General features: G+C 60.9%; 1 protein-coding gene across 9 annotated transcripts in view; it reads left to right on the forward strand.

Annotated features, from left to right (window-relative positions):
- The window catches only part of PEBP4 (phosphatidylethanolamine binding protein 4), an 80,012-nt gene extending 66,857 nt beyond the window's left edge, over positions 1–13,155 (forward strand). For all 9 annotated transcript variants that reach the window (XM_037371678.1, XM_037371676.1, XM_037371679.1 and 6 more), the window contains 3 exons: positions 4,381–4,426; positions 5,870–5,986; positions 12,713–13,155. In XM_037371678.1, the coding sequence (XP_037227575.1) occupies positions 4,381–4,426; positions 5,870–5,986; positions 12,713–12,804 (255 nt within the window). In that variant the 3' untranslated portion in view covers positions 12,805–13,155. The remainder of the gene's footprint in view (positions 1–4,380; positions 4,427–5,869; positions 5,987–12,712) is intronic.
- The last annotated feature ends 12,373 nt before the right edge of the window (positions 13,156–25,528 follow it).

Below are 25,528 nucleotides of genomic sequence, written 5' to 3' on the forward strand. Positions count from 1 at the left end.
CAGGCTGGGCAGTGCGATACCAGCCAGAGTGTGCATGGCATACCATGCTGATACCAGCTGGCTCTGCTGCGATGCCAAAAATTGCAACCTTCTTACAGCCAAACCACTGCATTTCGAGTGCAGAAAGTGGGGAGGGGGCTCTGCTCTCCTCCGAAGTGTGCGGGTGCAGCGGGTGCAGAGGTGGGTTTGGGCATACGGGGCCATCCCAGGCTGGGGATGCTGGGGAGCATCCTTGCTCCCCACAAGCCCCCATTGCCCTGAGCCCATGGGGTCTCTTCCCACCGTCACCTGCTCTAAGTCATTCGCAGCCCTGGGAATCCACTGTTAAATCACTGTTCTTGTAATACAGTAGCTGGGAAGACCTTCCCCACCATGCCCTTCCCCTCCTGGCAGCACAGGCACCTCTCTGGCCAGTGGTGACATCCCCACCTCGGTGCGATCTTCTTCCACGAACTCCTTCCATGTCTTTCCCTGTATTTTCTATTTCTAATTCCTTTCCCGATGGAAAGAACACAACGATTCAGTGGCATAACAACACTGGCATAACGGGATGTGACATTTATCATAAAAACAGAATTTGCATGGTAGGAGCTGACAGTCTCCTTCGGGCATGAAACCACAGCTTGACAGTGTTCGGGAAAGCAAGGGTGGTCATGGAGCTGTGCCGGCAGGGAGAGGGTCGGCGTGGCGTGGGCGAGCCGGGGCGGATCGGGACCATCCCATGCCCCAGCGCAGGGATCGGCGTGGAAGTGAACTAAAATGCAAACGGGCAGCTGAGCTGGGAAATGCCAGAGTTTGGGAGTGCTGGGAGCTCGCCGGGCCCTGCCCTGCTCTCTCATGGCCTCCCTCCATGCCGAAATAATTGGAGGGAGAGTTTCTCTTGGACCGTTTTTTTTTCTCACATGCTTTTTGTTGGAAAGCAGGATGAGCCTGAATGTTTCTGGGGGCTGGGGTGGGAGCGATCCTCACCACTGGTCCTGGCTTTGGTGGAGAGGAGGAAAAACCGAAGTGTGCACCTTCCCTGCAAGGACACGGTTGAACAGATCCGTATCCAGCTGCAATTAGCATCTTGTTCCTTTATTTTATGTTCAAGCCTCCGCTCCTCTTGCAGGAGGCTGGATTGCCATCACGCCGGCTCTGCCCTTCCCGGGATGCTCCCCTGCGCTCCCGAGAGCCAATTCATAAATCCTGACCTCATTATAAAGATCACAGAAAGAGAGAATAACAAATCTGGGCTCCTGGCTGTGCCGGCTTTGAAGCCGCCTTCCCCCCGTCAAGCTAGCGTGCCGTAAGCGAGCAGCACAGGAGGAGCCCGGTTTGGGGATTAACTTCCCCACTTGGCTAATTGTTGGTTAATCGTATCAGCACGCTGCCAGGCCGGCACCTCGACCACTGCCCCATGGTACGTGCCCCCCAGCACCCGGATGGGTCCCATGGGGTCCCTAGGGTCCCCGGGGCCAGGCTGGGTCATGCTCCTGGCGAGGCGGCGGCAGCCCAGCCCCGCTCTGCTGCACAGCCCTGGGTCCCATCCGTCATCTGTTTGTCCTGGTCCCCTGCCAGCGATTGTGCCGATTCCCACACCCACTTTCCATAACCCTCCGTCCTCGCCCGGGCGAATCGCTGGCGCGCTTGCCACCTATCCCTTTCCCCTCCTCTCTGATGGGATCAGACACGTTCTGGAGAAGGGGAAGAAAGGAAAGGGGAAAAAAAAAAAAAAAAAAGATCAAGAGGAAAACAAAATGTGACTCACTGCCTTCTTAATTTATTTGTATTTATTTATTCCCCGCCGCCCTACGCTGCGACGTGCAGCAGGCAACACCGGAGGGCTGGCCACAATCTGCCGGTGTGGCCCGTGTCTGGCTTGGCAAAGGGCTGTCAGGAATGGGGGGGGGAATAATTTTCTCCACTCTTTTGGCCAAGGAAAAGAGCACAGAGCGGAGCTCCTGGCACAGAAATTGTGTGGCACAGATTTTTAAAGCTGTCCAGGTCTCCGCGCAAACACCCCAGCAGCATCCCGTGCCCCACGAGCACTTGACACCACACAGCACAGACCGGAGGGTGGAAATATCGAATTCCACCTCCTACACTTGTGTCCTCGGTGGGGGAAAGAGAGAAAGAGAAGATAAAAGGCTGGGAAGCTCAAATGGTGTCATTAGGAACTATTAATGCTCTCATAAAAGGGCATTAATAAACACGGCAGCTCATCAGCCTCCATTAGCTCTGCTCGTGGCAGGGATCTTCAGGGGCCGCCGGCGTGTGATGCTCCCCTCGCCCTTGCTGGCATTTCAACAGAGGAGCAATGAGCTGGAGGGGGGGTTGATTCCTCTCTCCATTGCCCCCACACTAGCAAAAACCCATTCCCCAGCTGCAGGTCCCCTCATCCCCCGGGGAGGCAGCAGGACCTGCACGCCCAACCCTGCCATCCCCTCCCGCAGTTTGCTCCCTTGCTTCCAGAATAGCTGTTTACTATTAAAAAAAAAAAAGAAAGAAAGAAAAAAAAGGCAGGGTTTACAGTGCTAGTCCCTACTTTCTCCCTCCCGCCCTCTTCCTGTTCTCGCCTCTTAAAAGGAGCTTTATCCTTTGACTCTCCCATCCCCCGGGCTAGCCAGAACCCACTGCATCTCAGGACGAGCAGGCAACCCACATCAGCAGGCAGGAAAACAGGGAGGAGGCCCAGCCTCTCCCGATAAGCCCATGGCAAAGCCAGGAATAGCAGCGAGGTCCCCGCACGGGAGCAGCCCTACCAGGAGCAGAAAAAAGCTTCGGTCCCTGCCTTTGAAGAGCGAGGGCTGGCAGCCAGCCCGGCCGCATGGCGAGCTTGGGGTTTGCTACAAGCTGCCTCTGCCAGTTTGGCCCCGCAGCCCAGAGCGGCACAGCTGGGGGAGCAGGCACAGCTGGAGGGGCTGGGCATGCACGGCTGGGTAGGGCAGATGTGCACATCTGGGTGGAGGAGGCACGGGGATCGTCTGGGCTGAGCGGGCATGCACGTGCGGGTGGGCTGGTGATGCGCAGCTGGATGGAGCGAGCATGGCGTGCACATCTGGGCGGGTTGTGCTCGCACATCTGGGCAGACTCGGCAGGGAGAGAGCAGCCAGTGCAACCCCACGGCCTCGCGTGCCCCCCTGGCACACCCCCGGGTGCTTCTCCCCCCGGCAGCCTGCGTGCTGCCTTCCCCTCCCGCCGTGAGCCAAGGCATTCAAACGTGCCAGTCGCTGCCCGAAATCTTAGTCATCACCTCTCTGTCATCGGGATATTTTCAGCTCTGGCTGCCAAGGTGGCGAGCCAACGTCGGGGAGCTGATAGCCAGGGACTGGAGCGGGCACTCGGCTTGTCAGTGACCTTTGCTGCGCCACAGGCAGCTCGCAGGAGGCTGTCACAGCCGTGACTCAGTGCAAAGCAGGTTGCTTTTTGGAGAAAGCAAAGCTTTGATCCCAAAGAGCCGGGGAACCGACCATGTTCCCTGCGTGCACTTTTGCTTGCAGTTATCTGATACATCTTTTTTTCGGGGTAATAACTCCCAGGGCAGGTTGGGACGGAGGAGCCCTGGCAGCGGCGCATGTGTGGGCAGGACTGGAATAACGGGTGCTGTAGGAGAGGATTTACAAGCGCTGGCGGCGGCATCGGTGGGAGGTGGGGGCCGGCCAGGAATAGCACAGCAGGTCAGGGGTGATGTGGCATGTGCGGGGCCAGGATGCGGCCGAAGCTCCCACCATTGTCCCTTTGCCATTAATCCAGTCCTGGCGGGATGCTCGGCGCTCTCGGCAAAGCCTCCCTCCTCCAGGGAAGCGTCCCAGGCCAGGGATGGAGAGCCAAGCCTGCCGGGTGGTGGGGCTTACTTGCCAGGCAGGAGTTTTGGTTGAGAGCAAATCCACCATGATGGAGCGAAGTTTTGCCGTGGGAACACTGGTGCAAATTGCCACCATCCTCCGCTGCTGGCCACTTCCCAGCCGGCACGGTTCACCCTTCCCAAATACCCATGTGCCAGGCAGCACCGAGGCTTGTAACGGGGATAGTGTGGCTTTCCCGGTGTGCAACAGCCTGGATCACTGGTCCAGATCACCAGATCACTGATGGTCCCCGTCTGTGGGTGACAGCGTGGTGCCAGCACCTCCTGTGCTCCAGGGCACCATGCCTGGAGCCTGTAAATCCCAAACAACTAAGCAAAGCCCCCAACATGCTCCTTCCCACTCCCCCAGGCCCAGCCATGTCCCCCGGAAAGGTTTGCTCCCTAAAGACCTTTGCAAGGAAAAAAACCCACCCAAAATGTTGGAAAACAAATCACTGGGGAGAAGCGGGTGCAGCTGGGGGGTGTCCATCCCCCCCATGTCTTTCTCCTGAGGGTCCTGGTAGCACCTCACCCCACTTTTCTTGTCCTTTCAGGGTGCAGATCTGCAGACTGGGGACATCCAAGGGCGCGTGCTGACGGGTGAGTGCAGCCCCCGCCGTGGGGAGGGGGTCTCCTGCAGCCCAGGCTGGGAGCTGTGAGGAGGCGGTGGCAGAGCTGGCAGTGCCTGGCAGGGACGAGCACAGCGGGACACGAGGGAGGGACACGAGGGGCTCCCGCAGGGTGCAGCTGGGCGCTGTCTGAAATAGGAGCCACTTTTTCTCTTATTTTTCTAGAGGCAAAAGTGGTTAAAAAACTCCCCAGCAGCTGGATGAGCTCCAAACCAGTGCAAAAAGGGGGCGGAGGGGGGGAAATAACAATCAAAAAGAAAAACACAAGATAAAAGCGGGTGAATCCCAACAACTTCTGTGATGTTGCACGAACAAAGACTTTCAGTTCAGAACAGGCCAGACACGGCTCATAGAGTTTACACCCCAAGGGAGTGGGGGAGAGGGGCCAGGGGCTCACCCAGCTGCAGGTGAACAAGTCCTGGAGGGGCTTGTCTTGTCCCTCAGCATCACATCCTCCCATCCCCCCCCCAAGGGCGAGGACGGCTGCCAGCATCGTGTATTGGGGGTCTCGCCCCAGGGATGTCCCTCTCCCAGGGACGACCAGCCAGTGCTGATGCCCCTGTGCCTCGCACCAGCTGCAGACCCCACATCTGGGCAGCTGTGCGCTGCTAGCTCCCACTTAGGCTGGGTTAAGGGCATGCATGCATGCATGCAGCACAGCGTGCACCCGGGGATGTGCCCACCTGCACACTGAACATCTGCAGCAAGGTGAGGAAACAACCCCGGCCATCCAGCATCTGAGAACCCGCTGCTTCGACCGCAAGAGCACCCTCCTCCACCAAAGCTGGGTGCCGGAGGACCTCAATGCCCGGCAGCTGGAGCCCAGCCAGTGATGTGCCAGGCACCCCAGACCCCACGGGGCAGCTGGGAGGGTGAGAGGTGCCACGCACTGGTGGGGTGCTGGGGGTCTCAGGCTTGTCCCCCTCAGCATGGCCATACCCAAGAGAGGCTGCACCCAGCGGAGGGGGGTGGGGAGGGGGCACGGTGGGGATGGTGCAGGGGTGGGGAGGGTGATGGAGGAGAGGAGGAGGCCCTTGGCACGGAGGCAAGGAGCACCCCGGGGCTCTGAAGTTGAAAGAGGAGGAGGAGGAGAGGGCGGTGGCTGGTGCAGTGGGAGGTTGGGGGCAGGTTATTTCAGGAGAGGGAAAACAGGAGCTGGCCCCTGGGCAGAGGGGGGGGGATCCAGGCGGCAATAAGGGAGGGGGCAGGTTTGCTGGGGGCACAGCGGCTGCTCTCGCTGGTGAAACACTGGAGCGGCTGAGCGCTTTCTCCCTCCAGCCCCACGTGTGGTGAGGGGCCTCGGTGCACAGCGCTCCATGGGAGAGCCCATCCCCACCTGGAGCCAGGTGGTGCTTATGGTGGGAAGTGGGTACCACTGGCAGGATGCTCCGTTGTTATCTTTTTGCATCCCTAGCTTACGTCCGGCCCACGCCACCACCCCGCAGCGGGTACCACCGCTACCAGCTCCGCCTGTACGAGCAGCCAGCTCACGAGGCCATCGCCCTGAGCCCCGAGGAGCGGGTCTCGCTGGGTAAGCAGCTGCCATGCCGTCGCTCCTGGCCCCACGCCGTGTCCTGAGGGGCTTTCCTGGGGGTACGGATAATTCCATGTGTCTGGACATACCCAAAGTGCCAGGCTGGGGATGCTCGTTTGGTGCGGGGATGCTCATTTGGTGCAAGGATGCTCATTTGGTGCAAAGGGACTTAAATCCTTACACGGGACATGGCTGGGGCGTTGAGTCATGGAATCATAGAATCGCTCCTTGCAAGGCAGCAGAAACCCTCGGCAAAATGGCTGGTAACGGCCTGGCTAGCGGGATCGGGAGCAGGGAGAGATCTCGTCGGCTGTGAAATTGGGCTGAGTCCTTGCTGGCACATCGCCCCCCCCTCCCCGTGCCTCACCGCCACCTCAGAGCATGCAGATAAGGATCAGCCTTGGCGATGGTTTAGCAAAGGGTTGCTCAAACCGGGCTGACACAACTCCCAGCTCCCCTCCGCCCAGCGCCGTGCAGGGACAGGGCTGCTGCCTCCCGAAATGCTGCCCCGGCAAGGATGGAGACAAGCAGCCCAGACCCCCGAGACACGATGGGACCATCTCCGCTGCTTCACCCTGGGGGGAGGGGTAGCCCCACCGTGGGCAAGGACTCATCCTGCAAAATGCAAAGCGTGGGTCCCTTCCCCGGATGGTGCGGGTGCAGCTGGAGCATGGGGCGCTGCAGCTCACATGGCCTCGACAAGGGAAATTTCAAAACTTTCCCAGCTGGGACCACATGAGCACAGCTCGATTGGCAGGTCAGGTCGGTACATCTCGTCTGCGCCGGCCTGACTCACCCCTGAGCGGCGTTAACCAACGCTGCAGGTCCCAGGGGAAAGCGAGCAGCAGCAGGGTGGCTCCGGGGTGCTCGCTGTCCCCACACCCCCCATGCAGGGAGAGACCCCAAAGCCACCTGGCACAGGGCTGTGATGCTCATCCCGTGGCCAGAGCGGGCTGCTGCTGCTGCTTCGAGTCTCTCTGCGGGTTATTTCTGCCCTTCGGTTTGCTTTCTGGCTCATTAGCTCTGCTTCTTAATGACATGCATTGAAGCCACCCCCCTGCCAGTGGAGTGGGGCACTTCCCCAGCCCCTTGTCCCCAGAGTGGTCAGAGGAGGGGGGTCCACTGCTGTCACTCGGGGCCACACACCCACATCCCCATTGCAGCATCCCAGGGCTGGGAAGGGAAGCTGGGACACCCACCAAGGAGCTTTTTCTGGATAAATCCTTTTACTAGCAGGGTAAGCAGCTCAAGCCCCCAAATTTAATGGCCAAAAGGGTTCAGCCACCTTACCCACGTGTTCTGTGGAAGATGCCCCCATCCCCCCAGGTGGCTGGGTGCTCCCCACCCCATCTCCATTCCATCCTCAAGTTTCTCAACCCTTCCCAGGCTCCCTGGGAAAGACCCGTTGAAACAGCAGCGGATATCGATGCCTGAGCATCGCAGCTGCGGCTGTCTCGGTGGAGGCTGTTATTTAAGTCGTTGGTTGAAGGTTATTTTTAACCATTTCACTGCTGCATCACAGGCTTGGCCTGTCCAGTGAGCGCGGCCAAATTGAACCACCACCCACTGGCAGCCCATCTCTTTAATTCCCAGGGCAGCTGGCAAGCAGGGCATGAGGCCTGAAAGCAGCCAAAGGGTGAGATTTTGGTGTCTCAAGGGTTTTAAATAAATCCGTTCCCAGGGACCGCAGCGGGATGAACCGAACCACTGACACATCCAGCCTGCAGGGCTGAGCGCTGGGGTCTGGCCCCGTGGTGCAAAGGCAGCGCACGGGGGAGAGGAGCAAACACCTTGGGTGGCACGGGGAAACAAGGAGAGTCTGACCCTGACCCCGGCAGACCATGGGTGAGGAACTCAGCCAGCCCCGCTGCAGCTCTGGCTTGGTCCTCTCCTCCTGCGGTACAAGAGGTGCAGGTTCGCCCAGCGATGCCGCAGCCACAGCTTGCAGCCTTGCTCGAAGGTTTCCCATCTTGCTTGCCTTAAACCAGCCCCTTCTCGCTCCTTTTATTCTGTCCTACACCTGGTGGCAGCGATAGCTCCGTCTCACCGAAGATGGTGGCACCCGATGTCAGCAGGTGCTAACGCCAGAGAGGGAGAGACATCCTGACCTGAGCACCCAGCAGGTGCAGGGAACGGTGCTGGCCCATCCCAGACTCACTCCAGCCGCATCCAGCGCTACATCCCTGTGCTGCGCATCGCCAGCGTTGTGCCATGCATCCATCCCTCTGGCAGCTTGTCCCCGGGCAGAGCCCGCTGCGGGGGACACAGAGCCCCAGCAGAGTGTTTCTCCCACCGCCCAGTTTGCAGGGAAGCTCCCTCCTGGCATGGGCTGCGCTTTGGGGGCAGGACCAGGAAAGCTCCTGGGCAAAGTGGGACCGATCCTGGGGAGGTGGTGTGTGCCAGGCGGGGTGGCAGGAGCCTGGTGGCGGAGCCAAAAGGCTGGAGCCTCCAGAAGAGGGCACTAAACCAGGACCTGCCCAGGCCACCGCGTCCCCGCTCCTTGGAGAGACCCACTCCTTGTGCAGATCCCTGGGAAATTAAAAAAGCGAGGGGCAGGGGCGAGTAATCAAAATAAAACTGTGCTGCATCTCCCCCCAGCACCACCTGTGAGGGAGCGAGGATGGCTCCACGCTGGCTGGTGGCTCCGATGTCCAACCTGTCCTGGCTGGGATGGCACCGATGGGCAGAGGGTCGGATGCTGTGCCCAAGGGCACCCAGGCTGGCAGTGGCAGAGCCAAGGGGGGCTGCAGCACCCCGCTCACATCCCCCCGCCACCGCTCCCCGCAGTGAGCCCAGCGCTGGTGACAATGGTGAATCAGTTGTTTACAGCAGAGGTGTTTCTCCAGGGTGGCTCTTGAGCAAAAAGATTTGTTTCATCAGGGGAAAAGAAAAAAAAAAACACCACCCTGATCCTTCTCCGCGAGTGTTTCTCATCAATCCCTGCACCAGCCGGCTCTCTCGCTGTGCGACCTCAGGCAAATAACTCTCTGGGAGCCTCAGTTTCTCTGCTGGAGTCTGATTCACTCCGCTTTTTGGCTGTGCCACAGCTTTGCAACTGAATTGTCACAGGGCACTGGCTCTGTCCCTGCTTGTGACTGAAGCTGGAGGTTCTTGGGGTGTCCTCGAGGCTGCACGGGCTCTGTCAGGCAGCGCGAAGCCTGTCCTCCCCGCTCGCCCTGCTCCCCTCCCAAGCCAGCAGGGTTACAAGCCGTGTTTGTATTTTGGCGAGATGCAAGATAATAGTTTGTGGTCTGTAAAATGTCAAAGCCACCCGGCGCATCCCGAGGCGTTGGCACCCGCTGCGAGCTCGGGGTCGGGCTCTGCTGCAGCAAGCTGCAGGAAACCCCCTCGGCCGGGGAAATTCGGGTGTCCGGCGAACCCCAGCCATGGCGGGGTGGCACGGAGGTGCCGGGGACCTTTTTGCCCATCTGCAGCCTGAGGGAGGACGGAGACCGTTGGTTTTCCATCTCCTTTCTTTTCTTTGTGGGGGAACTTTAATTAGCACAAGATCTTGAGGCTTAATTGCACTTGCCGGGTGGTGCCGTACCTTCCTCTGTTTCCACCCTGCGTGCCCTGCTGCCGGGTGCCCATCAGCTCCAGTGAGCATGGGGACACACTCCCCAGCATCCCCAAACCTCCTCCTGACCCCAAAAGCCATTTTACAACTGGGAATGGACTTGTGCATCCCAAAAATGTTGCCGCTGGGAAGCAGTGAGTCCTTTGGGGACCAGAGACCGGGGATGTGCCCAGCCAGCCACCCTCCCCGTGGCTCCATCCTCTGGCTTCGCATCGGGGCCACAGAGCGTTGACTCATGAGCCAACCTTGGGCGCCTCTGATCCACCCAGCTGGAAAATCGGGTTGGACTGGGCCCCAGCGGGGAGGGAAAGGCTGCGGCTCGGATGGGAGGTGGCAAAGGGCTGTGGGGAGCACATAGTCCCAGCCAAAGTCCCCGGGTGTCAGTTAATGGTGACCAAAGCAGCTGGCAGCCTCCCGCCTACCTCCACTGGGACATCATTAATCTTGGCAGAAAAGCATCAGGGCTCCTATCAAGGACAACGGCCCCGCTGATGAGTTTGATAAATTACAGCCAGCGACGTGCCCCCAGCGCTGAAGGGCTGGGGGGAGGCGGGGGTCATTTGCGGGGGGGGGGGGGAGGGTCGGGATGCAATGGCAGGGCTGTGAAACAGCCCCGCGCACCCATCACCGGGGGGCCGGAGGGTCCCCAAGCTGGGGGAGCTCAGCAGCTGCCTCGTGCCTCAGTTTCCCCACCTGGTGCTCAGAGATCAGGCGGCTGCTGCACGTGTGGGTGTCAGCGGGCGCTCCTCTTCCTCCGGCGGGTGCTCAGATAAGAGCCAAGCGCGATGATATAATCCTCTGGGAAATGAGCTTGAAAACGGACCAAGCCATGGATGAAACGTCGTATTGTTTTGGTGGGGAGAAGGGATGGCGGCACTCCGACCTCGGCTTCCCGGCCAGCCCCCCACTGCCCTCCCGGCTCCACGGCCCCGGTGACTCACAGTCCCCAAGCCCTGGAGCCGGCCGGTGTGGCGGCAGGATTCGGGATGGCTTGTAGAGGGATGTCACCCTGCGTCGGGGTGCACGGGCGGTGATGCTGGGATGGGGCACCTGCTTTGGGGATGCACCCAAGGGGTTGGATTTGGTGGGGGGGGCGCAGACCCCCAGAGCTGGGGCAGGGGGCATCACCCCCTTTGCCAAACCAGTGGCTGTGCCTGGGGCTTTCCCTGTAGCCAGTCCCCGCTCCCCCAGAGGGACAGGCACAGCCGGTGCGATGGCAGGTAGGAAACTAGGTCAGGAAAAACCCTGACCCACGCGTGGCGGCGGGAGCTGGGCTGGTGCCTGCAGCCCTGCAGCGGCTCTGCCTCTCCCAGCTCCTTTCATCCGCTCCTCTCCGGGGGCTTCACCAACATCAATGACAGCTCCTGGAACCCCTGGGAGTCGGGGGGGGGGGGGGCACCACGTCTCGCTCTCACCCCAGTCCCACGAGGCACCAGCCGCTCTCCCCCGGGTTTTTCCGAGTGCTTTGAAACCCACCGGATGAAAGGCACCCGCCGAAGGGCTGTGGGTGCAGTGGGAGCATCCCCCCCACGGGACCTCCTCCCCTGGCACCACATTCACTGGGACCCCCGGAGCTGGGGGGTGAGCGGCTGCCCCTCCTTGCCGGGATGTCATTAGGAGATGGATGTGTTCAGGCACATGGAGAGGACCGATACCCGCACAGGGGTGCGCCAGGGCTCGCAGCCATCGCCTGCAAACCCAAAGCCACCTCGAGCTCCTGCATGGGGGCATCTTCCCCCTTGGGCTTGGGCTGTGGTGGTGAACCAGAGCCACTGGAAGTGTGGCTGTGTGCCCCTGCTAGTGGTGACCCCGGTGCAGCACGGGGACTGCCCTTGCCTTCGGCTTGGTTTGGGTCCTCAGCAAGTGGCAGTGATGATGTGGGGACATTTGGGACCGCCTCAGCCACATGCAACAATGCATTTCAACATCCCCTCCCAGCCAGAGTGTCGGGATGCAGCATCCGGCCTGAGCATCCTGGGTACCTCCTTCCCAGGCACTGGAGCATCTCCCCAGCCACATCCCGGGAGGTCGCAGGGTGCAGTGCCAGCACCAGGAATATCTGCAGAGACCATCAGGGGCTTTTCAGCTGTGGGGTGACTCACAGCAGGGCCCGACTCGGTGCTGGGGGGCAGGTGGGGGGAGGTGGGCTCTGCCAGCACGCTGAGCCACGCTGAGCCACCACTGTCTGGCGCGGGTGATGCAGCAGCTCGGGTTTTGCTCAGCATTTTTGCAAGAGCAAAGGGGACTGTTTGCTCTGGCTGGGGCTGAGATGCGAAGGCAGATAAGGGCTGCCAGTCTGCAGCGTGACATTAAAGAGAAGTGCCGGGAAGGGGAGAGGAGGGGAGGATGGGTTTCAGATAAACAACGGGCCCCTTTCCCCCACCATGACACTGCGGTCGTGTCCCACCCGTCAGGCAGGGACAGAGGTGGCAGGGTGAGCTGCTCGGCTCCTGTCATTCCCAGGGAAAGGAGGAGGGTGCTCCACCAGCCATGGGCCAGACCCACACTGGACACTGAATCCTGGTGGGGCGCAGGGGGATTTCTGGCCCACAGGGCTGGGCGCAAGGGAATCCCTCCTGCCTGCCACCCTGGAGAGGGTGTCCCTGCCACCTTCAGCATTGGAAAAACCAAGGCTGGTTCCAGCCATGAGATGGTCCCGGACCTCTGGCATTCTCGGATCAGGGCAGACAATGGAGGAGGGGGGTCAGGGATGAAGACTCCCCCTTGGCTCCGACAGTTTGAGAAGCAGCAGCTCAGTGCATGCAAGCGAGGGAGCCGGGGGATCTCCTACCATCTCCCCACATGTTGCTGGGGGATTTCCAGGCACCCCGGGGTGGGCTCATAGGAAGCTGTGGGAAGGTCTGCTCCAAAGGTCAGCAGGGGCGGAGAGGGGCACGAGAGGAGCTGATGCCATTTACCCCCCTGGGGGATGCTCCCCTCGCTCCCTGCCCGCGGCCCCTGTGGGGCAGAGCCCGGTGCCTCCCCTCCTGCTGCTGTTCGCAGGATGTGGTCTGCGGCGCCTGGGGCAGAGCAACAGCCAGCGCATGGCGTGCAGCGTGCAGCCCCAGCCTGGATCGGGCCCTGGAGCATCCCTGCCTCCCGCAGCCTCCCAGCCCCGGTCAGCCCCTCTCTTCCTCTCTCCCCAGGTGCCTGGGCGATGGAGAACTTTGTGGAGCAGTTTCGGCTGGGCTCTCCGGTGGCCTCAACCCAGTTCCTCACCAAATACCACGAGGATTAGCACCGGCCATCCCCTGCGCAGCTGCCTCCCCTCCCCTGCACCACAGAGCCACCGGACCAGGAGGAAACCCTGGGACTCACCAAGGATGCACCCACCCTTCCACCAGCCCAGATTCAGCAGAAGCCCCAGCCCTTCCACTTCCAAACCTGGGAGGGGGTTTCTCCTTCCCTCCGAGGGTAACACCCCGAGCGGTGTCCCAGCTCGCCCTGGGTGTCCCGGGGAGGATGGCATCACCCTTTTCTCCTCTTTCCACCCCGTTTCTGGCCTGACCCCCAGCATGTCCCACCTGCACCTTGGGGATCTCGAGCTTTAGTACCTGCAGCTTTCAGAATAAAGCACGGATGGAGCACACGGGGCTGTGTGAGCTCCTTGCTGGCAGCGTGTGTGGGGTGATGCTGGGCCAGCACTGGGTGTATCTGGTTGCCCTGGGGTCCGCACCAGCTGCATGGGATAGAGCTGACCCCCTGAAGATGGGGTTGGGTTGCCAACATGACCCTCATGGGATGCCAGGCATGGCCCAACGTCCCCCAGGAGCTCTGGCGTGGGAGCAGGACCACAGTGACCAGCCTGGGGGGTCCCTCGGCGGCAGCAGCACGTAGGGTGGCAGCGTGGGAACCAGGCACTGCCCCGGCCTGACTCGATCCCTGCCCTACCTCTGCCCTCGCTCGCTGCCTCAGCCCGCTTCTCTTGGAAAGCAAAACTGAAATTAAAGCCATAAATCAGAAGAGCTCTGCCTACTGGCCACTTAGCTGGACCTCCCCTTTAATTAGCTCTTTAATTAGGCTTTCATCTAAGACTCGGTTTTCTTGGAGGCTTGGATTCACCCGCCTGCAAGTCCTCCTTGCAGCATGTCCATGGTGGCTCCACTGTGACAAAGCTGATTTTGCCCTGCCGATGGCCAGGGCTGCATCCCGGAGCACTTACGGGGAGCAAGACCCCGGGGGGCATTTTGCAGGCAGGGGAAACCGAGGCACGAGGGAACAACTTGCTCATGGCCACGCGGGGAGGTCTAGCATCGTGCTGAGGGGATGGCGATGCTCCTCTTGCTGCATCTCACCCCTGCATCAGTCCCTGGGTCTGTCCCAGAGCAACCTGTTCCTGATGCAGGAGAGAAAACAGGTCTGTGCCATCCTCTTCTTGCTCCCAGCACACGGCTGGCTGCCTTCCCTGGCTTGCTGGCAGCGAGAGCAGCTTTCACTCCCGGCCGGTGGGAGTTACACGTGGCCGGGACTTTCCCTCCCGCAGAAAATGGCTGTTTACCTCGCAGGGGCTGAATCACGTTGGCTGCGTGTCGCGTGGGTCCTGCAAAGCTCTGCCAGCCTCCCCTCCCCATGGGAAGGTGCCGGGGGACGGGCTGCAAGGTGCTAAGGAGGATGCAGGAGCTGGGGGTCCCAGCTGGCCCCAGGCACATGCCGCTGGGTGCAGCTGCAGAACACGGTGGGGAAGGAGAGCAACAAAAAAAGGAAGCTGGGTAACATACCACACACAACCCAGGGAAAAAAATACAAAACACACTGCCTGGCTTGCCATCGGCGCTAAGATTAGCAGCAGAGGAAATGACACTTAGAGATGTCATGGAAGTCAGCTAAAGTTGGATTTCTCCTTCTCTTTTTCTATACTTACCCTCCACAGAGGGTGTAATTGGCCCGTTAGGTTAATGCGGAGGGACTGGTGTAAATGAAAGGTCATGCTTTGTTGACATCCTGCAGTCAAACTATAGTCATCCTTTCCTCCCTGCCTTTAATTCCTTGTGGCTGGTGTGTTTATTTTTGGTGGAACGGGAGAGAAAAGGCAATCGGATGTTTATCCTTCTAGGAAATTATCACCATCGTTCTTGGTTTTAATTTGAGCTGGAGATGAGAGGAGGTAGATGCACGCCGCGTCTCCCTGGTGCGAGCCAGGCTTGCCCTTGCTGGGTGCCGCGAGCCCAAACTGGTCCTCTCCGCATTGTGTCGCTGATGGGGATGGGGATGGAGGATGGAGATGGGGATGGGGATGGGGATGGAGATGGAGAATGGAGATGGGGATGGGGATGGAGGATGGAGATGGGGATGGGGATGGGGATGGAGATGGAGAATGGAGATGGGGATGAGGATGGAGATGGGGATGAGGATGGAGATGGGGATGGGGACGGAATGGGGATGGGGATGAGGATGGCGATGGAGATGGGGATGGGGATAGGGATGGAGAATGGACATGGTGATGGGGATGGTTCAGAGCAGGAATCTGCCCAGGTGACTGCAGCAGGCACTGTGGTGGGACGATCCTTTGCCGGGATGCAGGATGAGGCACCGCTGGTCTTGCACCAGGCGCCCAGGCACAGACAGGGCTGCAGACACCCAGCGTGGCAGGAGCACCAGCCAGCCCGGAGCCACAGACTCTTCACCTGGATGTACACAAGGCCTTCACAGCGTGGAAAATATTAATTGTGGTTTTTTGGTTCCACTTTTTGATAATTTAGAAAGAAAGAAAAAAAAAAAAGGAGGAAGCCACATACAGTCACTTTGTGCTGGTCCCAACCCCTTTATCTCTCCTTCCATTTGCTCACCATCAGTGCAAGAGAGAAAAGAGAAGCTGAGTCTTTGGCTGCCTAAATGTAGAAAGTTTTGCTTCTAAATCAGTTTGTGATGGAAAGGAAATACGTCACATCCCTGGGGAAGTGGCTGGTTTTCAGCAGCCACAACCCCAGCGCCGAGTGCTGCAATGGAACAGCCCAGCACTGAAATAGCTCCACGCTCTGTTATTGTCACCGATACAATATTTTTTTTCTCTGTCTACGTGTGTCATTTTTAGCATCCAGAGGAAGTTTTATTTGTATTTGTTAGCTCGACTTTCCACTGTCGTGGCTTTTTTACTTTTTCATTTGAAGGTCCAGGAAGGGGGGGAGGAGAAAATAGAGCTGGGTGAGCTCAGGTGTGATGGCTCGATGGGGTGTAGTGTGGTACCCATGGCACTGCTGACCTCTCCACCTGCATCTGCTGGGCATCCCGGTGTCTGTCAGCCTTGCAGAGCCCAAGGGAACTGAAACACCACAAGTCCACGGGAGCACATGGTCCCGGTGATCTGGGGGGGCTGAGGCAGGGTGCTGTGCCCCAGGCGTGGCTGCAGGATGGGGCTAGCCCCGCTTTGCTCTCCCCGGGGATGGGGATGCGAGGTGGGTTTGGATGCTTTCAGCCCATTCCCAGAGCAAACCCAGCGACTTGATGGGATGCCTGAGGAAGAGGAAGACTTGGAATTTAAAAGAATAACAGGGAGTTTGTGAGAATCCAATGTTCTTGGTGAGCAGCAGCAGCTCCCAGCAGCGCATGGGGGGTGGTGTTCCTTTCCAAAACTGGGCTGGAGGCCAAAAGAAGCCTGGGCTAAACATGATCCCTAAGTCAACAGGGTAATAATTACCTATTTTTAATAATTATTGAAATAATTATTCTAATGAGAAAAAGTCTCAGCCCCTGGCTCAAGGGGAGGCAGCCCTGGGTCCCATCCCCTGATGCAGAGCAGGAGGCATCTCCCCTCTGGTGGGATCACCCCGGGAAAGTGCAGATTTAGGGGTAGGTGATATTAAGGAACAGGGACTGGGGGCCACCCCTTGCATCCCTCCGGCCTCGGTGGAACACGGGGACGAGACGAGGATGGCCCAGCTCACCAGGAGTGAAGCGATGCCAGGCAGCAGCTCCCCCTCGCACAGGCACTTGCACAAGAAGAGATTAGCAGGATCAGCTGATGATGATCTAAGCGCATAACTATATCAACCTGTGAATTAATTAATGATATCTCACACTTCATAATGGCTCTATCTGCAGATCTTATGCACTCCTCAAACATTCAGTGAATTAAGCCTTGCTGCATCCCCCAGGAAATAGGTCAGGATTGTTAATCCCCATGTGCTGGTGGGGACGCCGCGGCACGACGCGGGGATAAACAACGCTGCCCGTTTTGGGTGCCAGCGCGGCAGATTTTCCAGGTGAGCTGAGCATCAGCATCCCCGCAGCACTGCGAAGGGACCGGGCTCTGCCGGTGGGATGCTCCAAAGCCCGACGCTGAGCTCCCAGCCCTCAGCCTCGTGCTGTGGCCACACGAAGCCCCCAGCCAGCAGGTCCCCCATGTGCCAATGTTCATGCCTGGGGCTGGGGCTGGCAGTGGGCACACGCACCAGGAGCTGGCTGCTCGGCTTCGCAGGTGGCCACGAGGTGCCAGATGCAGTGGACATCTCCCTGCCGCTCCGTGAGCCGTGCCTCGGCAGCCGGGCGGGCCTGGGAGAGGCAGCCTGGGCTGTGGCAGGAATTTAGGGCTCCTGAAGTAATAGGGGAAGGCAGGCAAGGCAAGGATGGGGCCACGTCCCCACCTCTGTGTGCCGTGCCAGCACCCAGAAAGGGCCAGCAAACAGCAAGGGGCATACAGGCCAGTCCTGGCATGATGGTTTCATTAATTAGCGATAATAATTCATTCTTTTGGGGCCTTCAAAATGCTGCATATCATCAGAGGAGCTTGGCTTGGTGGGACTGTCTGGAAGAGCCCAGTCCCCCTCAATGCCCTCTCAGAGCTTGCTTGGTTTGGGGTCCCGGCCCCCCCATCCTGCTCACTGGGGCTGGCACCATTTGACTGGGCTCTTGCAGCACCCTGGGGTGCAAACGCCGGCTGTTGTTGAGGGCAAGCGGCTGTGCCTGCCTGGCTCTGCCCAGAGACGCTGCCAGACATCCCGGGACACCGCATTCAAGGGATGATGAACAGAGAGAAACCGTGCTGGGGTTTTGTTTCCTCTTTCAGCTCGCTCTCCAGGTCGGTTTGGGCTGGGTTTGTCGGCGTGGAGCTGCGGCAGTGGGAAGCTCACAGCCTCACCCGCTCCACCGGGAGCACGAGCACCTTCAGATGTGGTTTGCCCCAGATGCTCCTCGGTAGGGAAAAAAAAAAAAAGAAGGGTTGTTGATAGGGTGGTCCTGGCCCACCAGCTTTGCTCCTGCCCAGAAGCAGCCGTCACCCTTGGTGCGTGCCTGGGTGCCCAGTGCTGCCCTGTTTACGCCCGGCTCTCTGCAGGGTGAGGCAGATGCCTCTCGGGGTTTGCATCCAGAGGTGTGGTGGAAGGTGCTGGATGGCTGTGCGGCTCTGCCAGCCTCCCCTGCCTGCACCACGGGGCAGAGGACGGTCTCACCCCACAGCCCCCGGCCGGCTTGTCCTCACTTGTCGGTAGCAACTCTCTTCCCATTCCCTCCTCGCAGCCCTGCAGGTCCTCGGCTAACCTCAGATTTCCTCATTGCTAGGAAATGGCTAATTCCCCCCGGGCTGGTTTCAATGGCTGTGCAGATCCCTCGCCTTTGGCCTCTCACCAGTTTCTCCTTCAGTGGTTAAAGCCCAGCGCCGCAGCCCTGGGGAGCAGCGCTTTCCCAGGCTGCACAGCCTTCGCATTTCGCTAGCCAGGAGGACATCCATCCCTCCCCTCGCACGGCATCCTGAGACGGATACCCCAATGCTGCCAGGCGCCGGATTTGCCCCCTGCTCCGGCTTCCCAGCCCCTGTGCTGCAGCCACGCAAGGTTGAGCCTCTTCTCTGGCATGGCCATGGGATGGGGCAGACTGGGAGAGGCTCTTCCATGCTTCGGCGCTGGCTGTGCCACGAGCTTCTCTGCCATTAGGGAACCGCTCACGTCTCCAGAGTTGTGTGTCATGGCACAGTTCTCAGAGCTGAAACGCAAGCATCCATTTCCTCTTTTGTTTCTTGGTTTCAAGTTAAAAAAAGCCTTCGTAGTATCTCGCTGCAAACCCCTCACTGGGGCCACAGCACTGCCCAGTCACTCCAGGGTTCCTGGCCGGGACCAGGCTGCCACGGTTCGTGCTTGTCCCATAACATCAGCCCTGGTGCTGCAGCCCCGTCCATGCCAGCTCTGTGTCCCCATCTCTGCGAGTGGTCCTCTGGCTGGAAAACCCGTTGTTCCCAGCGGTGCTGCTCCCTCGGGACAGCTTTTTTGCTCTGGACCTACTATTTTGTTTTCCTGCTAATCACACTGTCTCCTTATCTCGGGGTCACACTGCGCCAGCCGCCACTGCTATTGTTCCCCTGCTGCGGGCTGGATAATAACAGGAAAGACCTCCGGGCTCACAAACTGAAACCTGTCTCGGACTTAGATGACCCAGAGGTTCCCAGCTCCCCGGCACATACGGCAGCGTGCCCCTCGCCACCGCAAGCTGGAGCCACCCACCGACCCCAGGCCCCGAGAGCAGTGGAAAATTATGGGATGCTCTTCGGGGTGGCAGAGCGCAGCCAGCATATCCTTGCTGCCGCAGCACCGAGGTGATGTGGGGAAGGGGACAGCAGCGGTGGGGGGTCCAGGGGGTGCTGGCAGGGCCTCCCCCCACAGCAGCCTCGGCACCTGATGCTGCTGTGGGTGCTTCCCTGGCCTCCAGCCGGCTCCCAATGCTGCCACCCTCAGGGACCGTCCCCGACCACCCAGTGCCCATTTTTCTGCGCAGGGTGCCCAGGGCTGCCCCCCTGCCCCAGTTTCAGCAGGGTGGGTTTGCAGCCCCCCTCTGCTCCAAAGGGCTCTGCCCCCCACCCCAAGCTTTTCATACTACTGCTGCGCAGGGAGAGGCAGGGCTGGTGCCTCTCTTGCCACGGGGGAAACCGAGGCAGGAAAGGGCCTCCCACAGCCACCCGCAGTGCTCCCGCAGCACCCCACTGCCTGGCTCCCTCCCACAGCCACCCCACGGTCTGGCACATGGGGACCTGCCCCTTGGGACCCACGCAGCCAAGCCTGCAACAACACCCCAGGGCAGCAAGTTCTGCCGGCGGGTCCCTTCGTCCCCCCAAGGAGGAGAGAGAAGGGAGATGTCTGTCTCCTTTGCCATGCATATTTCGGTGCAAGTGTTTCTGAATATTTCCGGAGGAGGAGGGTGTGTAGTTTTCACAGGCAAATCAGGAAAACCAAGGTGAGGCGGGAGACGGTGTTGTGGAAGGACGCAGGCCGTGCCGGGAGGGTGTTGGTCCGGGATCAGGAAGGCTGCCCAGCAGTTTCTCCCTGCTGGAGTTCTCCCAGCCAGAGTTTGGCCAGAAATGAGGATTTCCCACGCCCAACAGCAGTGGACAAAGTCTCGCCTCCTCCAGAAATTACAGATTACCCTGAGTCCCATCCCTGCTGGTGCTGAGCATCTCTCATGTCCAGTCCAGAGAATAAATCACTGTCAATGCAGCATCTTCCACATCTGGGCAGCTGGTGTTTGCCAGAGGGAGCTGACACCCCCAGAACGCCACATCCCACCCGTGCAGCCTCACCGCTTGCAGACAAAACACGGTGGCTTCATCAGATACCTCTGCAACACCCACCCCGTGGCTCAGGCGGCTGAAAGATGCGGGGTTTATTTGTTCCCCCTTCTCCAAGCCACTCGAGAAGAACTTGTGTTGTCGACCATCCAAGCAGCCGCCCACACATATGGCCCTGGTACAGTCATGCCCCGGGGTAGGAGGTAGGTGACCTTTCTGGTCCCCACCAGCCACACTCTGTTTACGACTCTGTGACCTTACCAGCCCCAGATATACATCTACAGCAGATCCAAGGGGCTGGGGAGGAAAGCCTCCACGTTCTGGTAATGTAAGTGCCTCAAGCTTCATGTCTGAGCATCCTCTGCAAGCCGGGACCGGAGGCAGCACCACAGAGGGTCCCGAAAGCCTGAAGCCCACAGCCATGAGCCGTGTGGAGCCTCCCGGAGCTCCTGAGACACAGAACCACATGGTGGGATGGTGATGAGCACCTTGTCGTGTCCCTCGGCCTCCGAGGCTCAGCTCTGTCCAAGCTCAGCTCCCCAGTGAAGTTTAGACACGATTTCAACGGGAATGAGCATCCCATTTGCCTCACCATGAGGCATGAAAACTAGGCCCATCTCCTCCCTATAACTACATTTATGCTGTCATTAATTAGGTGAAAAAACCCTGAATAGTTCCCCTTTTAAAAGCCCCGGTGGTCCCTGGAGAGCTGGCGTGCAGCGTGGCCTCCCGTGGCACAGCCCGGTGCACCTGCAGGGCTCACGGCACATGAATCACCCGGTGAGCGGCAGGACCCGGTCACAAGACCGAGAGGAGTGGGGAGAAATCACCCGTCAGCTGACAGCACCCAAAGGGACGTGGGGTGCCATGGGGGTTTCAGCACACCGTGCATGGGGCTGGGTGCCCATCTCCAGCTCGCAGCATCGCACAGCCCCGAAGGCAGGAGCAGAACTGGGGGGCAGCGGGAGCTGGGGGCTCGCACCGGCAGCTGTGCTTGCTGAGGGGGAACTGCCAGAACTTTCCAAATGTGGGGACTCTGGGGGTTGAACCTGACTGGGACACTTAATGCCAGGGCTTGTCGCATCCTCTGCACAGGCAGGTGGGGAGCACCGAGGTGCAGAGGGATGGAGATGGGTGCCGGCCGGGGCAGACCTCGCCTGCGCTGCCTGGGCATCACAGCATCACTCCCCCCGTTATCTCAGGGGTTAATGAGGCAGCTGGCTCAGGGGCCAAGCTGGAGGCTGGGCAAGGAAAGTTTGAAATGCAGGGGCAATGGTCCTGTGGGATTTGACGAAGGGCCCACAGCCCATCCACACTGCAAAATCACTGATGCCAGCGATGATTATTTACACTACTGAAACACCCCGATCAGGACAGGGTTCGCATGGCCTAAGAGAAAGGCGTGTGGGATGATCAAAATAAGTGAAAGCTCTCAGCCGCAGACTATCCAGACTGAGCTGTAATTTAAAACCTTTCAGAGCATCCCAGGTGAGATTTTTTTTTAATATTATTTTTTTCTCCCTTTGGGTAAACTACTCTGCTCAGGATGCTCGACCCATTAAACTGAGCTGTAACTAAGCCAGTCCAACCCCCACGCGGCCGTTTTCATGCCAGTCTAAGGCTGCCTGGGTTTATTTTGGCTTAAGGCCGTTCCCCATCAATTGGCATCAAACCATTGCTGGTAAGCGAGACGGTGGCGGTGCAGGATGAGGCCGTTCTCACAGGCTGGGTTTAGCGGTGTGGCTCCCCCCGGCCCAGCCGGGCCCTTATGACTCAGGAGCTTTGAACCAGGTTTAAACCCTCCCGCGAGGGCTGCGGTGCTATCACTGCGCCCAGTTTGGCCAGGGACACCCGCCTTCCTGGTGGGAAGCAGGTGCCACTCAGGTTATGGGGTACGGGTGCATGTTTGCCCACCCTTGGCACTATCATCCCGTGGACCTCGGTGCAAGGGGCAGGTACCCACACAGGTTGGCGTGAGCCAAGTGTGGGGCTGGGATGCACGGTGCTCGTGGGATGCACGGTGCTCGTGGGATGCATGGTGCTCGTGGGATGCATGGCACTCATGGGGATGTGTGGGGATGCCTCTGGTGCTTGTGGGATGCCCACCACTCATGGGGATGTGTGGAGATGCCCGGCATTTGTGGGGATGCTCACTACTTGGGATGTGTGGGGATGCCTCTGGTGCTTGTGGGGATGCACACCACTTGTGGGGATGTGTGGGGATGCCTGGCACTTGTGGAATGCCTGACACTCATGGGATGCCCACCACTCGTGGGCATGTGTGGGGATGCCCGGCATTTGTGGGGATGCTCACTACTTGGGATGTGTGGGGATGCCTCTGGTGCTCGTGGGGATGCTCGCCACTCGTGGGGATGTGTCAGGATGCCTCTGGTGCTCAGGGGGTGCCTGGCACTCGTGGGGATGTGTGGGGATGCCTGGTGCTCGTGGGATGCCTGGCATTTGTGGGATGCCCACCACTTGTGGGCATGAGTGGGGATGCCTCTGGTGCTCGTGGGGATGCCCACCACTTGTGGGCATGAGTGGGGATGCCTCTGGTGCTCGTGGGGATGCCCACCACTTGTGGGCATGTGTGGGGATGCCTCTGGTGCTCGTGGGGATGCCCACCACTTGTGGGCATGTGTGAGGATGCCTCTGGTGGCTCTGGGATGCCTGGCGCCTGTGGGATGCCCACCACTCGTGGGGATGTGTGGGGATGCCCGCCACTTGAGGGGATGCCCACCACTCGTGGGGATGTGTGGGGATGCCTGGCACTCGTGGGGATGCTCCGGCACAGGACAAGGAGCTGAGCCAGTGCCTGCTTGCTCCGGCACAGCGATTCCCAATATCAGCCTCACCCCGCCCCCCCCCCCAGTATAAAATCTCTGGAGAAACTGGGGAGGAGGGGTGATGCCACGCTTGGCAGCCGACGAAGTGCAGGTTTGGGGGGGGGGGGGTGTCTGCCTGGGGCCGCCGGGGGACCCGTGCCCGTAGCCGTGGGGGGGCACCCGCAGCATCCCCAGCACCGCGGCCGCGCGAAGGCGGCGGAGGCTGGGGGGGGGGGGGGGCTCGGCGGGACCCCCTCAGCCCACCCCGGCTCAGGGCGGTGCTGCCTGGGGGGTGGTGGCGGCCGGTGGGTCCCCCCCTCCGCGGCCGCCCCGCGCCTCCCCCGGCGCCGGGGGCACCGGAACCGGCGGCCAAAGAAGGCAGCGGGGGCGGGGCCGGATCCGGGCCTTGTATGGCGCTTCCCGTGGCCGCCCCCCGCCCCCCCGCCGCCGCGCTCCCCCGGGCCGCGCCGGGCCACGGGCGGGGGGGCAAACAGGGGGGGTGCAGGGGGAGGGGAGTGCCCTGCAGAGGAGGTGGGGGTGGGTGAGGGCGCAGGGGGGGTGCAAGGGATGGGGGGGCTGTGAAAGATGGGGGTGGGGGCTTCTGATGGAAGTGGGGTCGTGCGATGGACGGGTGTCGTTGCGGTGGGTGAGGGGGTGCGGGGGGTGGGGGGGGGATGTAGTGGGGGGTGGTGTCCTGAAGTGGATATGGGGGGGTCCTGAAGTGCATGGCGGGGTCCTGAAGTGGATGGGGGGGGTCCTGAAGTGAATAGAGCACACGGACCGTCCCCCCCCCCACCCCGCACTCACAAACAGGCCACCGGGGGGGCTTGCTGGCCCCCCCCCCCCGCAGCATCCCCCCCCCCCCGCACCCCAATCCGAGAGGCTGCCGGCACCGCAGGGCCAAAGTCCCCTGGTCCCGCAGCAGCGGCCCCCCACTCCCCAGCCCCCCCGCCCCCCTCCAGTCCCCCCGCCCCCCTCCCCAGCCGGCAGCCGGTGCCCGGGCCCCTCCAGCTGCAGCTCTCCCGTAGCACGGATTTCACTCCCATTGCAAAGCCGGCCCTGCAGGAATTGGGTAAGTGGAGCTATTGCAACACAGCATTTTTCCATACATTTGCTATATAACTCGGAGGGTTTTAAAGATAGCATCAGTTGGCACACTTAGCACGAAACCACCTAATTACTGACGCCTTGGAAGTGCCAAACTTTTAAGGGGGGGGGGGGGGAGGTGAGGTTAAAATCACAGGCGACCAACAAGTGTTACCTGTTTTCAAGTATTCAAAGCCCTGCACTGCACGGGACCCGGGCCATGGGGAGGGGGCGGCTGGCTGCAAAGCCACCACTGTCACCACTGGTTGGGAGGGGGGGGCGGAATTTGGGGCTCCTGGAGCTCCAGCGCCTTCCCCGCTGCCCCTCTCCTTCCTTCCCAACTCCTGGCGCGGTGGTTTCCCCCGCACATCTCCCAACCCGCTTCTCCTGGGCTGCGGGATGGGGGTTGTGGCCGGTGCCCCCCCCCCCCGCCTCCCCCGCCGGCTCCTGCTCGCCGGGGAGCGGAGGGATTGGGGGGAAAACCTGCGGGGAAGAGCCTGGCTCCGAGCATCCCCGGGGGAGGGGCGCAGGGACCGGCAGGGCCGGCGCCGGCTGCCCCCGCTGCGTCCCGGCGGAGCGAGCCGGGCAGGGGGGGCTGCAGCGGCCGCCGGGGGCGGGCACCGGCGGGTGGGGTGTGAGTGCGCAGGGGGAGACCCCCGCCCGGGGGCCGGTGCCCGGTGGAGGGTGACCAGTGCCCGGTGCAAGGTGCGCGGTGCAGGACGCCCGGTGCCCGGTACGGGGTGCCCGCTGCAGATGCCCGGTGGAGGGTGACCACCGGTGCCCGCTGCAAGGTGCCCGGTACGGGGTGCCTGCTGCAGATGCCGAGTGCCCGGTAGAGGGTGACCAGTGCCCGGTGTCCGGTGCAGGACGCCCGGTGCCCTGTGCAGGCTACCCGGTGCAGATGCCCGGTACAGATGCCCGGTGCAGGGCTGAGTGGTGCAGATGCCCGGTACAGATGCCCGGTGCAGGGCTGGCTGGTGCAGATGCCCGGTGGAGATGACCGGTACAGACGCCCGGTGTGGGTGGCCGGTGCCCGGTGCGTTTTGCCCTGTACCCGGTGCAGATGCCCGGTGTAGGGTGCAGATGCCCAGTGCCCGGTGCAGGGTGCCCGGTGCAGATACCCGGTGTCCGGTGCCGGGTGCGGCGTGCCCGATGTTCGGCGCCCGGTGCAGGGTGCCCGGTGCAGATACCCGGTGTCCGGTGCAGATGCCTGGTGCCCGGTGCAGGGTGCAGATGCCGGTGCCCGGTGCCCGGTGCAGATGCCCGGTGCCCGGTACCTCGCTCCCCGGTGCCCGGCCCCGCGCGCGCCGGCCCCGCTTCCTGCTTTCTAATGTTCCATTGTGCGGAGCTTCCATTGTGACGTCTCGGCCTCGGCTCGGCTTTGTCTGTCCATATATGGGCAGCTACGTCACGGAGCGCTCCCGCCGCCCGGATAAATGGGCTGCGGAGTCCCCGGCGGAGCAGTCGGGCGGCAGCGAGGGAACCTGCGAGCGGAGCCGAGCGCGGGAGGGAGCGGGGACGGGGAGCGGGGACGGGGACGGGGACGGGGAGCGGGAGCGAGCGAG

This window comes from Falco rusticolus, chromosome 20, assembly GCF_015220075.1.
Source record: "Falco rusticolus isolate bFalRus1 chromosome 20, bFalRus1.pri, whole genome shotgun sequence".
In the NCBI taxonomy this organism is placed as follows: Eukaryota; Metazoa; Chordata; class Aves; order Falconiformes; family Falconidae; genus Falco; species Falco rusticolus.